At 48.3% G+C, this 16,281-nt stretch overlaps 1 protein-coding gene across 1 annotated transcript; it reads left to right on the top strand.

Moving 5' to 3' along the window:
- Positions 1-5,287: 5,287 nt before the first annotated feature.
- Positions 5,288-13,522, top strand: vhl (von Hippel-Lindau tumor suppressor). The gene is made up of 3 exons (XM_068051419.1): positions 5,288-5,633; positions 8,589-8,726; positions 11,544-13,522. The coding sequence occupies exons 1-3, from the start codon at positions 5,303-5,305 to the stop codon at positions 11,726-11,728; spliced, it is 654 nt and encodes a 217-aa protein (XP_067907520.1). The 5' UTR covers positions 5,288-5,302; the 3' UTR covers positions 11,729-13,522.
- Positions 13,523-16,281: the final 2,759 nt, after the last annotated feature.

Raw genomic sequence — 16,281 nt, 5'->3', positions numbered from 1 at the left:
TCTCCAAATGGGGTCTAACCAGAGCTTTATACAACAGTCGTACAACTTCTGCCCCTTTGTATTCCAGACCCGCTGAGATAGAGGCCAATGTTCCATTAGCCTTTTTAATTATTTTTGTACCTGCCCACTAGTTTTAGTGATTTCTGCACATGGGTCCCTAAATCTCTTTGCTTCCCCCATTGTTCTTGCTATTTAAAAAATGCTCTGATCTATCTTTCTAAAGTCCAAAGTGGATGAACACTCACTTCCCCACATTAAACTTTCCATCTGCCGTAGTTTTGTCCACCCTTCTTTATCAATGTCCTTTTGCAATTGTCTGCTCCCCCTGCACTATTTACTGTGCTACCTTCATGTTGTCAGCAAACTTAGAAATATGGCTCGCCATTCCTCCATCTAAGTCATTAATGAATATTGTGAAAAGCTGAGGCCCCAATACAGATCCCTGGGGTGGGGATGGTCACGTAGAAACCATAAAAAAGTTACGGCACAGAAAGAGGGCCATTCAGCTCATCGTGTCTGCGCCAGCCGAAATAATAGCCACCCAATCTAATCCCACCTTCCAGCACCTGGTCCGTAGCCTTGCAGGTTACAGCACCTCAGGTGCAGGTCCAGCTACCTTTTAAATGAGTTGAGGGTTTCTGCCTCCAGCACTGATGCAGGCAGTGAATTCCAGACACCCACCACCCTCTGGGTGAAAAGATTTTTCCTCATGTACCCTCTAATCCTTTTACCAATCACCTTAAATGTGTGCCCCTGGTAATTGACCTCTCCGCTAGGGGAAACCGGTCCTTCCTGTCTATTCTATCAAGGCCCCTCAATTTTGTACACCTCAATTAAGTCACCCCTCAGCCTCCTCTGTTCTGAAGTAAACAACCCTAGCCTTTACAATCTTTCCCCATAGCTGCAAATTTCAATATCCTCCCGTTTATTGTGTATTCCCTTGATGTGATAATGATTGGGTTATCTGTTTTTAGAAATTCTTCTTTGGGCCTCCTTATCTCGAGAGACAATGGATACGCGCCTGGAGGTGGTCAGTGGTTTGTGAAGCAGCGCCTGGAGTGGCTATAAAGGCCAATTCTGGAGTGACAGGCTCTTCCACAGGTGCTGCAGAGAAATTTGTTTGTTGGGGCTGTTGCACAGTTGGCTCTCCCCTTGCGCCTCTGTCTTTTTTCCTGCCAACTACTAAGTCTCTTCGACTCGCCACAATTTAGCCCTGTCTTTATGGCTGCCCGCCAGCTCTGGCGAATGCTGGCAACTGACTCCCACGACTTGTGATCAATGTCACACGATTTCATGTCGCGTTTGCAGACGTCTTTATAACGGAGACATGGACGGCCAGTGGGTCTGATACCAGTGGCGAGCTCGCTGTACAATGTGTCTTTGGGGATCCTGCCATCTTCCATGCGGCTCACATGGCCAAGCCATCTCAAGCGCCGCTGACTCAGTAGTGTGTATAAGCTGGGGATGTTGGCCGCTTCAAGGACTTCTGTGTTGGAGATATAGTCCTGCCACCTGATGCCAAGTATTCTCCGAAGGCAGCGAAGATGGAATGAATTGAGACGTCGCTCTTGGCTGGCATACGTTGTCCAGGCCTCGCTGCCGTAGAGCAAGGTACTGAGGACACAGGCCTGATACACTCGGACTTTTGTGTTCCGTGTCAGTGCGCCATTTTCCCACACTCTCTTGGCCAGTCTGAACATAGCAGTGGAAGCCTTACCCATGCGCTTGTTGATTTCTGCATCGAGAGACAGGTTACTGGTGATAGTTGAGCCTAGGTAGGTGAACTCTTGAACCACTTCCAGAGCGTGGTCGCCAATATTGATGGATGGAGCATTTCTGACATCCTGCCCCATGATGTTCGTTTTCTTGAGGCTGATGGTTAGGCCAAATTCATTGCAGGCAGACGCAAACCTGTCGATGAGACTCTGCAGGCATTCTTCAGTGTGAGATGTTAAAGCAGCATCGTCAGCAAAGAGGAGTTCTCTGATGAGGACTTTCCGTACTTTGGACTTCGCTCTTAGACGGGCAAGGTTGAACAACCTGCCCCCTGATCTTGTGTGGAGGAAAATTCCTTCTTCAGAGGATTTGAACGCATGTGAAAGCAGCAGGGAGAAGAAAATCCCAAAAAGTGTGGGTGCGAGAACACAGCCCTGTTTCACACCACTCAGGATAGGAAAGGGCTCTGATGAGGAGCCACCATGTTGAATTGTGCCTTTCATATTGTCATGGAATGAGGTGATGATACTTAGTAGCTTTGGTGGACATCCGATCTTTTCTAGTAGTCTGAAGAGACCACGTCTGCTGACGAGGTCAAAGGCTTTGGTGAGATCAATGAAAGCAATGTAGAGGGGCATCTGTTGTTCACGGCATTTCTCCTGTATCTGACGAAGGGAGAACAGCATGTCAATAGTCGATCTCTCTGCACGAAAGCCACACTGTGCCTCAGGGTAGACGCGCTCGGCCAGCTTCTGGAGCCTGTTCAGAGCGACTCGAGCAAAGACTTTCCCCACTATGCTGAGCAGGGAGATTCCACGGTAGTTGTTGCAGTCACCGCGGTCACCTTTGTTTTTATAGAGGGTGATGATGTTGGCATCGCGCATGTCCTGGGGTACTGCTCCCTCGTCCCAGCACAGGCATAGCAGTTCATGTAGTGCTGAGAGTATAGCAGGCTTGGCACTCTTGATTATTTCAGGGGTAATGCTGTCCTTCCCAGGGGCTTTTCCGCTGGCTAGGGAATCAATGGCATCACTGAGTTCCGATTTGGTTGGCTGTATGTCCAGCTCATCCATGACTGGTAGAGGCTGGGCTGCATTGAGGGCAGTCTCAGTGACAGCATTCTCCCTGGAGTACAGTTCTAGGTAGTGCTCAACCCAGCGGTCCATCTGTTTGCGTTGGTCAGTGATTATGTCCCCCGATTTAGATTTGAGGGGGGTGATCTTCTTGATGGTTGGCCCAAGAGCTCTCTTCATGCCATCATACATTCCTCTGATGTTTCCGGTGTCTGAGGCCAGCTGAATATGGCTGCATAGGTGTTGCCAGTAGTCGTTTGCGCAACGCCTAGCTGTTCTTTGTGCAGTACTTCTGGCTGCTTTAAGTGCTGCGGATGTTAAATCGCTGGGGGCTTTCTTGTAGTTCAAAAGTGCAATGCGCTTAGCGGCTATGACAGGTTCCAGCTCTTCATTATGAGATTGAAACCAGTCTGCATTTCTCTTCGCACTTTTGCCGTAGGTGGTCAAAGCTGACTCATAGATGGCGTCTCTGATGTGGGCCCACTTGGTCTCAGCATCCCCTGTGGGAGTGTTTTGAAGGGCTGTTACAAGTGAATTTAGAAATTTTTGTAACAGCTGTGGGTGAGAAATTCTGCTCGTGTTGATGCGCGGGTGGCCCTTCTGCTTGGAATGATGCAACTTCTTTGGTCTGAGTCTAACCTTGCTGCACACCAGGGAGTGGTCGGTGTCGCAGTCCGCACTGTGGAAGCTGCGTGTGATTTGAACACTGTTTAAGGCGGCTCGCCTTGTGACAATGAGGTCTAGCTGGTGCCAACGACGTGATCTTGGGTGCCTCCATGAAACCTGGTGACAGGGTTTAGTGTGAAAGAACGAGTTGGTGATGCAGAGGTTATGATAGGTACACAACTCAAGCAGTCTCTGCCCGTTCTCATTCATCCTTCCAACGCCATAGCGCCCAAGGCAGGAGGGCCATGAGTCATGGTCGGCCCCAACCCTGGCATTAAAGTCCCCCAGCAGGAATAGGTGTTCGGTGTTGGGGATGCTGCTAATGATGTTATGGAGTTGTTCATAGAACTGGTCTTTAGCTTCAGGTGCGGAACAGAGTGTTGGAGCATAGATGCTGAGTAGGTGTACTGGACCAGAGGTGGTGAGCAGTCGGATGGACAGTATGCGTTCCGAGCCATTTGAGGGAGGCTCTATCATGCTGAGCAAGGAGTTTCTGATGGCGAAGCCCACTCCATGCTGTCTTGGTTCTTCAGGATCCCTGCCCTGCCAGAAGAAGGTGTAGTCTTGCTCTGCTAGAGAGCCACTCGCGGGGAGGCGAGTCTCCTGAAGTGCTGCAATGTCCACATTGAGTCTACTGAGCTCGTTGTTAATGATGGCGGTCTTCCGAGAATCGTTGATTTGTGTAAGGTCTTCCGACAGGCCAGGACACATAGTTCTGACGTTCCAGCTTGCAAAGCGAAGGGCTGGTACCTTCTTTCCTTTTTTCATGTTGTTTGGTGCGGTGTATCAGTCCACCTTTCGGGCAATGACCCTGAGCTCCAAGCACCCATTGAAGCAGGCAGACTGTGGCGGGACAGAACCTTATTGACCGGGGGCTGCCCGGTTTGAGGCGGGCGGTAGCTGTCCAGTGAGGTGCAATGACCTCTCCCACCGACAAAGGCAACCCGTGGCGCCCAGTTTCTACGCCAATTTATCTGGACTTATAACCCGTAACTGCTGCCTTCCGTGTTGTTTCAGTCGCTGTGAGGCAACTATGGAGTGACCTCTCCATGGCGCATGCCTGGGCAAATTTATGGAGGTTGAGAGTTGCCCAGTCGTCAAAACCCCCCTCTCGGCCTATCTGGTGGGGTCCAAAGGAGTGCAGGACACGACGTTTGGCACCAGTATGGCTGCAGGAACTGCCGGAAACATGCCAAAGGTGACACATGACCGCCTACGGGGTTCCGCTCCGGATTTTCTGTTAGGGTTTACTCCCTTAGCCTTGGTCTCTCCCGAGACGCCCACAAGGCAGTGGGGTTGTTGGGGCCCCTACACAGGTGTAGGATGGTGCCGGTGGGAGGAGGGGATGCAAGGGGGAGGGGTAGAGGGAGGGGGTGGGGGGGGTGCAGGGGAAGGGGGTGCGGGGTGAAGATGGTGCGGGGGGGGGGGCGGGCTGGGACGGGGTTGTGAGGGGGTGAGCTGAGAGGGTGGAGTAGGGAAGGGGACGGGGGTGGGGGGGGTGGAAGGGGGGTAAAGGGGGTAAATAGTGTTAACATTTCAGGTCGATGATCCATCGTCAGAAATCTGCCAGACCTGTTGAATATTTCCAGCATTTTCTGTTTTCCTTATAGATGTTAGTAACTTCCCACAACAGAGGTTAGACGAATAGGCCTGAATGAAGAGAGTTTGGGATTCAGCATACCACAGAAATATTGTCAGTGAGCTCTGACCCTCCTGAGGAGGCGGGATACCGAAAGCTCGATCCAATTAAACAGCAGAATTGTGATTGACGTAGCTGTTGACCTATCAACATTTAGAACCCACACGCAGAGAAAAAATCACTGTAGTAACCGTCAATCAGGACTACCATGCCACCGATTGACAGCGGGTTCAGCCAATCAGTGAGGCAATTACTTGCGAATGAGCGGTTCCGGCCAATCCAGGCCAAGGCGGGTTCAGTCTGTTTTGAGTGGCTCAGGGAGTGGCTGGATGCTGGAGCAATGCCGGAGAATGTGAAGCTTCAGGCGGCCGATGGTGTGGGCCGGCTCCGCTCTTACCACAACCGGGAGCGCTCCTTCGTCACTTTCTGTAACTGCACAGGCCGCAGTGTCCGGCCCGTCTGGATCAACTACCGCGGGGAGCCCGTCCCCTATGCCAAGATGGCGGCTCAGAGCGGCCGCAGGATGAACACCTTCCTGGGTGAGGAAGGAACAGACGGCTGGGGATCGTGGGGGAGGGGGTGTGAAGAAGGGGGGCGATAAATGGGGAGGGGGTCAAGAGGGAGGAGGCGGAGGGGAGGGAGTAAACGGGGAGGAGGTTGGGTTGGCGATACTGAGGGTAGTTTGAGGTGGGGGTATTGAGGGTGGTTTGAGGTGGGGGGGTTGGGGATAATGAGGGTGGTTTGAGGTGGGGGGGTTGGGGATAATGAGGGTGGTTTGAGGTGGGGGGGTTGGGGATAATGAGGGTGGTTTGAGGTGGGGGGGGTTGGGGATAATGAGGGTGGTTTGAGGTGGGGGGGTTGGGGATAATGAGGGTGGTTTGAGGTGGGGGGGGTTGGGGATAATGAGGGTGGTTTGAGGTGGGGGGGGTTGGGGATAATGAGGGTGGTTTGAGGTGGGGGGGGTTGGGGATAATGAGGGTGGTTTGAGGTGGGGGGGTTGGGCATAATGAGGGTGGTTTGAGGTGGGGGGGTTGGGGAAAATGAGGGTGGTTTGAGGTGGGGGGGTTGGGGATAATGAGGGTGGTTTGAGGTGGGGGGGTTGGGGATAATGAGGGTGGTTTGAGGTGGGGGGGTTGGGGGTACTGAGGGTGGTTTGAGGTGAGGGTATTGAAAGTTGTTTGAAGGGTGGTTTGAGATGGGGGTTATGGATGTTGAGGGTTGTTTGAGGTGGGGGTTGGGGGTATTGAGGGTGGTTTCAGGTGGGGGGTTGGGGATATTGAGGGTGGCTTGAGGTGGGATGGGGTATTGAGGGTGGTTTGAGGCAGGGGGTTGGGGATATTGAGGGTGATTTGGGGTTGGGGATATTGAGGGTGATTTGGGGTTGGGGGTATTGCGGTTGGTATTGCGTTAGGGGGATTCCAGGTGGTTTGAGTTGGGGGTGTTGAGGGTGGTTTGGGGTGGGGGTATTGAAAGTTGTTTGAGGTGGGGGTTGGGGATGTTGAGGGTTGTTTGAGGTGGGGATTGGGGATGTTGAGGGTTGTTTGAGGTGGGGATTGGGGATGTTGAGGGTTGTTTGAGGTGGGGGTTGGGGGTATTGAGGGTGGTTTGAGGTGGGGGGATGGGGGTATTGAGGGTGGTTTGAGGTGGGGGGATGGGGGTATTGAGAGTGGTTTGAGGTGGGGGGATGGGGGTATTGAGGGTGGTTTGAGGTGGGGGGGTTGGGGATAATGAGGGTGGTTTGAGGTGGGGGGGTTGGGGATAATGAGGGTGGTTTGAGGTGGGGGGTTGGGGATAATGAGGGTGGTTTGAGGTGGGGGGGTTGGGGATAATGAGGGTGGTTTGAGGTGGGGGGGTTGGGGATAATGAGGGTGGTTTGAGGCAGGTGGTTTAGTTTAGTTTAGAGATACAGCACTGAAACAGGCCCTTCAGCCCACCGAGTCTGTGCCGACCATCAACCACCCATTTATACTAATACTACACTAATCCCATATTCCTACCACATCCCCACCTGTCCCTATATTTCCCTACTACCTACCTATACTAGGGGCAATTTATAATGGCCAATTTACCTACCAACCTGCAAGTCTTTTGGCTTGTGGGAGGAAACCGGAGCACCCGGAGAAAACCCATGCAGACACAGGGGGAACTTGCAAACTCCACACAGGCAGTACCCAGAATTGAACCCGGGTCGCTGGAGCTGTGAGGCTGTGGTGCTAGCCACTGTGCCGCCCATAATTGGGGGTATTGAGGGTGGTTTGAGGCAGGGGGTTGGGGATTTTGAGGTGTGCGATTGGGAGGTATTGAGGGTGGTTTGAGGTGGGGGGTTGGGGATATTGAGGGTGGTTTGAGGCAGGGGGTTGGGGATATTGAGGGTGATTTGTGGTTGGTTTGGTGTTGGGGGGATTCCAGGTGGTTTGAGTTGGGGGTGTTGAGGGTGGTTTGAGGCAGGGGGTTGGGGATATTGAGGGTGCTTTGAGGCAGTGGGTTGGGGATATTGAGGGTGATTTGGGGTTGGGGGTATTGTGGTTGGTTTGGTGTTGGGGGGGATTCCAGGTGGTTTGAGTTGGGGGTACTGAGGGTGGTTTGAGGTGAGGGTATTGAAAGTTGTTTGAAGGGTGGTTTGAGATGGGGGTTATGGATGTTGAGGGTTGTTTGAGGTGGGGGTTGGGGGTATTGAGGGTGGTTTCAGGTGGGGGGTTGGGGATATTGAGGGTGGCTTGAGGTGGGATGGGGTATTGAGGGTGGTTTGAGGCAGGGGGTTGGGGATATTGAGGGTGATTTGGGGTTGGGGGTATTGCGGTTGGTATTGCGTTAGGGGGATTCCAGGTGGTTTGAGTTGGGGGTGTTGAGGGTGGTTTGAGGTGGGGGTATTGAAAGTTGTTTGAGGTGGGGGTTGGGGATGTTGAGGGTTGTTTGAGGTGGGGATTGGGGATGTTGAGGGTTGTTTGAGGTGGGGATTGGGGATGTTGAGGGTTGTTTGAGGTGGGGGTTGGGGGTATTGAGGGTGGTTTGAGGTGGGGGGATGGGGGTATTGAGAGTGGTTTGAGGTGGGGGGATGGGGGTATTGAGGGTGGTTTGAGGTGGGGGGATGGGGGTATTGAGAGTGGTTTGAGGTGGGGGGATGGGGGTATTGAGAGTGGTTTGAGGTGGGGGGATGGGGGTATTGAGGGTGGTTTGAGGTGGGGGGATGGGGGTATTGAGAGTGGTTTGAGGTGGGGGGATGGGGGTATTGAGAGTGGTTTGAGGTGGGGGGATGGGGGTATTGAGAGTGGTTTGAGGTGGGGGGATGGGGGTATTGAGAGTGGTTTGAGGTGGGGGGATGGGGGTATTGAGAGTGGTTTGAGGTGGGGGGATGGGGGTATTGAGAGTGGTTTGAGGTGGGGGGATGGGGGTATTGAGGGTGGTTTGAGGTGGGGGGAGGTTTCTCCTGTTTTGAGAGGTTCACCGTTTTCAAGTATTGCACTGCTTTATCTGCCTAATATGTTATTGTTCAGGCCACCCTTGGATGTTCCGTGATGCAGTTTCTGATGACCGGCTCCTTGTCAACGGGCACGAGGTCTTTGTACCACCCCCTGGGCAGGTTAATGAAGTTGGAGAACCTCGGTACATCATGGTTAATATCACCATACCAGGTAACTGGCTGCCTGCAAAAAGGAAAGTACCCATGGGCATGGAAGCATTGTTACAAGCTGCTTCTACCACAACCCCACCCTACCCCACACAATGACTCAATGGCGAAGGTGGTGCCTGCTGTAGCATTGTGCCATAAACATCACATTCCATTCCCAGTTTATGTTGAATTAGCCAGTCTCGTTTGGGATGCTGCGCTTGTCTTCAATGCCCTGGTGCAGGAAGGGAAATTTAGCTGGCGTTACCTCTCGCTGATTGCTATCACTGCTGGGTGAGGGTAATATTAGATTTGGCTGTGATATGCCTCACAGTCGGATGGCCTCTCCCTTCTGCCTGCTTCCCTTTACAAGACTCCCTGCAGAGGCTTTGATGTTGAGAATGGCCACTTTGGGTAAATTACTGTAGAAGTGCCAATGCTTGGCGAATAGTAACCCAGCAAATGGCTGCCTCGAGCAGTGCACGGAAGGGAGTGAAGATGCCTGCTCCCTGGTACTTTATGGACAGGTCTGCAGTACATACAAATTTATTGTAGATTCTAGCATTTTCCCTACGACTGATGTTAGACTAACAGGTCTGTAGTTCCCTGTTTTCTCTCTCGCTTCCTTTCTTAAATAGTGGGGTTGCATTTGCTCCCTTCCAATCTGCAGGAACCATTCCAGAGTCTTTCGAAGTTTGAAAGGTGACCACCAATGCATCTATTATCTCTACAGCCACCTCTTGCAACACTCTGGGATGTAGATCATCAGGTCCAGGGGATTTATCTACTTTAAGCCCCAATCATTTCTTTAGTACTTTTTTTTTTACTAACTAATATCTTGCAGTTTCTCATTTACACTAGTCCCTTGATTCTCCATTATTTGAGAGGTTTTTAGTATTTTCCTCTGTGTAGACAGACACAAAATATTTGTATAGCTTCTCTGCCATTTCCTTATTCGTCATTATAAATTCTCCTGACTCTGCTCGTAATGGACTCACATTTGTTTTTACTAATCTTTTCCTTTTTACATACCTTATAGAAGCTTTTATAATCCGTTTTTATGCCAGTCCACTAGATTTCTCTCATTCTATTTTCCCTTTCTTAATCTTTTTCTTGGTTCTCCTTTGCAGAATTCTAAAATGCTCCCAATTCTCAGGTTTACCATTTTTCTTGGCAACTTTATACACTTCTTCCTTTGCTCCAATACAATCCTTGATTTCTTCCGTTAGCCACGTTTGGAACACTTTCCTTGCTGGGTTTTTGTGCATTAAAGGAATGTATTTTTGTTGTAAACTATGTATTAATTCTTTAAATGTTAGCCATTGCCTGTCTACTGTCATACCTTTTAACATAGTTTCCCAATCCACCATAACCGATTTTCCCATCATACTGTCATAGTTTCCTTTGGCTAGATTTAACACCCTAGTTTCTGATGGAATTTTACATTAAATTTGAAAGTGATGTAGTTCAATCATATTATGGTCAATGTTTCCTAAAGGCTCCTTTACAAGAAGTTTATTAATTAGCCCTTTTCACATTGCACAATTCTAGATCTAAAATAGCCCGTTCCTAATTGGTTCCTCAACATACTGCTCCAGAAAACCAGCTCACATACATTCCAAGAATTTGTCCTCCACAACATTAGTACTGATAAAGTTTACCCAGTCAACATGTAGATCGAAATCCACCATGATTATTGTATTACCCTTGTTCCATGCAACTCTAATTTCCTGATTTATACTGTTATTACCACTGCTGTATAGTGGCCTATAAACAATTCCCATCAATGGTTTCTGCACCTTGCTGTTTCTTAGTTCCACCTAAACTGATTCTATGTCTTCATCTTTAGAACTAAGTTCATCTCTCACTACAGTACTAATGCCCTCTTTAATTAAGTTACCCCACCTCCTTTTTCCAGCTTTCTGTCTTTCCCCCTCCCTGATGCAGCGCAATGTCTCCAGCTCATTAACTCTGAGCCGAAGCTCCTCAAGCCACAGATACTTACTACAGATGTGGTTGCCAAGAATTGCTGTGGCATCCAGGAGCTCCCACATGCTGCAGCTGCAATACATCGCCTGTCCTGCCACCTTTATTGTGTTAATTAAATTTATTTTTCTTAATTTATAGTTCCCCTCTTCAATGAACTCCCTCACTCACTAAGCTCCCTTCTTCACGTTCTGTGCACTCAAGCAAAATTCAGAGACCCCTGTATTTATACTGTCTGAAAAACAATGATGCGTCAGCTCTGCTAGAACTCAGAAACCAATTTAAGCTAGCTACCTAATTGATTAGCTACTGCTGCTGTCAGAGCTTGCATATCCCTGTTTAAGACTGCAAGAAACTTAACTTGCCTCTTAACTTAAACGGTAATTTTTAGCTAATTGCTAAATGTAAACAAAAACTAGACTTCAGAGAGAGATTAACCCTTAAGATCCCGTCACTCACCAAGCTCCCGTCGTCACACTCTATACCCAAGCACCACTCTATTTCAAAGAAGAACCGAGGGTTTTTCCATGGTGTCCTGGACAATATTGATCCCTCAACCAATACCTGAAACAGATGATCTAGTCATTTATTTCATTACTGTTTGTGGGAGTTTGATGTACAGTTTGGCTACTGCGTTTTCTACATTTCAGCAGTGACTACAGTTCAGAAATACTTCATTGGCTGTAACGTGCTTTGCGATGTCCTGAGGTCATGAAAGTCGCTATAGAAATGCAACACGGAATATTTGGTTGAGAAGAATTTGATTTAAACTGTACAACTTTTTGTTAAATTTTAGTTGAGCAAACTCAGCTACTACTTTGCATCAAAGCTCAGATGTTGCATTTCCTTTGTTCAGTTTATACACTAAAAGACCGGTGTCTGCAAGTGGTGCGGAGCCTTGTGAGACGAGAGGATTACAGGAACCTGGAGATTGTTGGATCGCTTTACGATGATTTGGAGGATCAGCCACAGGTCCTGAAAGATCTTCAGCGACTTCAGCAGCAGCTGGCTGAAACGGAGGAGAATTTGGAAGCTGACTAACATGGAGTGACTTTGAGCTACCTCCATCTTTCTTTTCCCATCCCCTCAACCTCCCCAAATCGAGATTCGTGTATAGCCAAGCTGCAAACGTCCTAATCTATATACGTGAGCAGAATGGACTACACCCAGTTGTTTAAAATGTGGTGTATGAACAGTGACTGCCCAGTGTGATTGTGACAAAAAGCTGTGAACAAGACTGTCATCTGATTGACTAATTGCTTAGATCTTTATTGTACAGTAGATTTTGAGTTTTCTTCATCTTTCTGTTTCCTGGACCAAACAATTTATTTTTTGAATCACCAAACTAATTATTCCCTTGCACAGAATGATCCTCTTGTCTCTCTTGATAGTTCTGCAGGTGAATACAGCACTTGGTGTATCTGTATGTCAGCAAGGTCCCAGACTCTGTCTTCCATCTGGTGAGCTAGCTCATCTCAACGTTGGGCAATAGTAGGGGAGCTACAGTTGACCCTGGTACCAGTGAGCTAGAGAGAGGGGGACGGGATCCAGAGGGTGAGTAGTAGCTGGGGGTGGTGGAAATCTTGAGCATAGTCTCTGAGAAGCCAATTTACAGTTTATTCCTTGAGAGGACAGAATTGGCTGCAGATCCACGCAGATCCACTGGGTGACGAGTAGAGTGGTTAGAATGGAACTTGCTACCACATGAAGTAGTGAAGGTGAAAAGCATAGATGCAATTAAGGGGAAGCTAGATCAATTCATGAAGGATAAAGGAATAGAAGGTTATTCTGATGGGCGAGTTGTATTAATAGCAGAATGAGGTTGTTTGGTGGCCAGTGGCTTCTACAGTAGCTGGGGATTATTTAATACCATTTGGACTTGCAGTTTTCTGGGCCTCACTACCATTCCACATGAAGGAGATTGTACCAGGTGAGAGATCTCCTGAATTCTCTATTAGATTTATTAATGACTATATTTATGGCTCTAGTTCTGATTTCCCTCAGAAATGCGCAGTATTCTGCATGGTCTATCCAATGTTCTGTATAGGTTTAACATAACCTCTACTTTTCAATTCTGCTTTGTTTGCTTTTTAAAAATGGCCTTATTAATCTTTGTCACTACTTTTAATAATTTGTGTAGCTGTACCCACCCCCATTTCTCTGTTCCTCTACCCCCATTTAGACTCTTATTTTCCATGGAGTATGTGGCCTCATTCTTGCTACCAAAATGTGCTACCTCACACCTATATTGAAGTTCACTTACTAATTGCACACCCATTCTGCACATTTATTAATGTCTACCTGTATTTTATCATAACCCTTCTCTGTTTAACTACACTGCCCCCCTCCCCAAATTGGTGGTGTCCACCAATTTTGAAATTGTACTTCTGATTCCAGTCCAAGTCATTTATGTAAATTAATAACTGTTGTCCCAGCACTGATTCTTGTGCAGCACCATTTCCCACCTTTTGCCTTGTGGCTTGATGAGTTTTACTTTCAATCCTGTGGCACAGGTACCAGTCTTCTCTTGCCCCAACAATACTTTTTCAGTAAGTGACTATTCTTCACGTGCAAACCCAAACAGTGTCAGCAAGATAATTCAACCGTGGAAGACATCACTGATTAATGGTGCCAAGGCCACTGCTGACACCGCACCTACTGAGCCTAATTAAAGTGGAACCAGTCTTCACAGCACAAGGCTTTCTGTGAATTTTGAAGAGAATTTTGGCACCGTTTTATTGTAAGCATTAACTGTTTTTAGATCTGCACAGTGTACTCTTGTATATATTTTGTATATAATATCTGAACACAGTTATTAAATGTATGTTGTACACACACACTTGTTGTGGCCCTTCTAACAAAGACTGTAAGCAGTGCAGGGGTACCGCTGAATTGTGGAACGAGTGAGGATTACTCTAATAGATGCTCCCTGATGGCTGAGTTTTAAAAAAAATTTTTGTGAGATGTGGGCGTCACTGGCTAGGCCAGCATTTATTGCCCATCCCTAATTGCCGTTGAACTGAGTGGCTTGCTAGGGCATTTAAGAGTCAACGACATTGCTGTGGGTCTGGAGTCACATGTAGGCCAGACCAGGTAAGGATGGCAGATTTCCTTCCCTAAAGGACATTAGCGACAATCGATGATAGTTTCATGGTCATCATTAGACTAGCTTTTAATTCCAGGTTTATTAATTGAAATCGAATTTCACCATCTGCCGTGGTAGGATTCGAACCTCTGTCCCCAGAGCATTAGCCTGGACTCTGGAATACTAGTCCAGTGACACTAACATTATGCCACCGCCTCCCCTGACTAGTCTCTGGGCGGAGAGGGGTTGGACACTGAGTGGTCTCTGGACGGGGAGGGATCGGACACTGACCGGTGTCTGGAAGGGGAGGGAATAAATAGAGAGATGCAAGAAAAGCTGGCAGTATTTAAAGAGGATAAGTCACCTGGCCTGGATGGGTTGCATCCTAGGGTGCTCAGGGAAGCAAGGGTGGAAATTGTGAGGTGCTAGCCACACTCTTCCAAGCCTCCATGGATACATGGATTGTGCCGGAGGACTGAGGGATTGTGAATGCTACACCCTTGGTCAGAAAGGGGGAGAAAGATAAACCTGACACTTAAAAGCCAGTCAGTTTTATGTCAATGGTGGGGTTATTTTTAGAAACACTTTTCTCCCAGATTATAACAGCCACTTGGACAAGAATGGTCTAATAAAAGGAGAGTCGCACAGATTTGTTCAGGGCAAATTGTGTTTGACTAACTCGATTGAGGTTTTTGATGAGGTAATGGAGAGGGTGGATGAAGGCAGTGCAGTTGATATATATGGACTTTAAAAGGCTGTTTGATAAAATACCACAAACAGACTTGTGAGGAAAATTGAAGCGCATGGGATAAGATGGGCAGTAACAGCATGGATACAAGATTGGTTCAGGGATAGCAGAGTTGTAAATGGCTGTTTTTCAGACTGGAAGGAGGTATACAGTGTGTTCGCCAGGGTTCAGTACCAGCACCATGCTGTTATTGATCTACATTAATGACTTGGATTTGGGGTACACCACACAAGTTCAAAATTTGCAGATAACATGAAATTTGGAAGTAAACAGAGAGGAAGATAGTAATACCCCTGGGAATGGTAGCATTGTGGTTATGCAGAGGCCTGAAAATTAACTGTGTACAGTTTTGGTCTCCTTATTTAAGGAGGGATATACTTGCATTGGAGGCAGTTCAGAGACGTTTCAGTAGGTTGACTCCTGGGATGAAGGTGTGTCTTATGAGGAAAGGTTCAGCAGGTTGGGTCTATACTCAGTTTAGAAGAATGAGAGGTGATCTTATTGAAACATACAAGATTCTGAGGGGATGTTTCCCCTTGTGAGGGAATCCAGAACCGGGGCACAGTTTCAAAATAAGCGATCTCCCGTTTAAGACAGAGGTGAGGAATTTCTTCTGAGGGTTGTTAATCTTTGGAATTCTATACCCCAGAGAGCAATGGAGGCTGAGTCATTGAATAATTCAGATTCATGGCTGAGTTAGACAGATTTATGATCTACAAGGGTTATGGGTGGGGGGGGGGGGGGTGGGGGGGGGGGGGGGGGGGGGGGTTGGCAGGAAAGTGAAGTTAAGGCTATAGTCAGATCAGTCATGATCGTATTGAATGGTGGAGCAAGCCCGAGGGCCCAAATGGCCTACTGTGCTTATTTTGTATGTCTTAACTAATGATCTGGAGACAGAAGTTTAAATCCCATCATGGCAGATAGGAAATTTAAACTTAAAATGCAGTTAAGTAAAATAGAAATATGGAATTAAATGCTAGTATCTGTAATGGTAACCATGAAATGACCAGATTGATGTAAAAATCAATTTAGGTTCACTAATGTCCTTTATGGAAGGAAATCTATTGTCCTTAACAGGCCTCACTAATATGTGATTCCAGATCAAGTTCTCTTTGAAGTGGCCTAGCAAGTTGTACCAAACGACTATGAACAAGTTTAATAATAAAGGCTGCATTTGCTGACAATGCAACCACTAGGTGGCGCTGTACTAGCACATATGCAAACGCAACCTCATCCACTTAAACGTTACTGTCTGCGATGTTCAGACAGCTGCCAGGATTAAAGATGGCGCTGCTCAATGTATCACAGAAAAACAACTTCAACCCATGGCAGCACACAATGGACATGTTTGATGCACGGAGAACATTGTGCTGTTTAAGGTCTCATCAGAAAGACAGCACCTCTAACAGTGCTGCACACCCTTCGTAATGCTTTGAAGTTTCAGTGCCATCCTGCTCTCCAGCCGCTCGCTCCCCGTTTCCCTCCACCCCGCTCTCTGGCCGCTCACTCCTCCAGGTCGTGGGCCACTTCCCCCCTCTTGGCCACTCGCTCCAACCGCCCTGTCACTCCTCGTGGTCCCCTTTGCTTCTTTGGGCAGAGCGAATGGCCGAGAGGAGGGAAGCAGCCCGCAGCCTAGAGTCTGGGGGGTGGGGGAGCAAATGGCCAGAGAGTGAGGGGGGGAAGTGGGGGGGAAGTGGGGAGCAGGCAGCTGGAGAGCGGGATGGGGGAGGGGAGGGGAGGGGAGCATTTTTCTGCGTATGC

This window comes from Heterodontus francisci, chromosome 19 (genome assembly GCF_036365525.1).
Source record: "Heterodontus francisci isolate sHetFra1 chromosome 19, sHetFra1.hap1, whole genome shotgun sequence".
In the NCBI taxonomy this organism is placed as follows: Eukaryota; Metazoa; Chordata; class Chondrichthyes; order Heterodontiformes; family Heterodontidae; genus Heterodontus; species Heterodontus francisci.
Note: the sequence above shows the minus strand (reverse complement) of the source record. Positions and strands in the feature narration are given on the sequence as shown.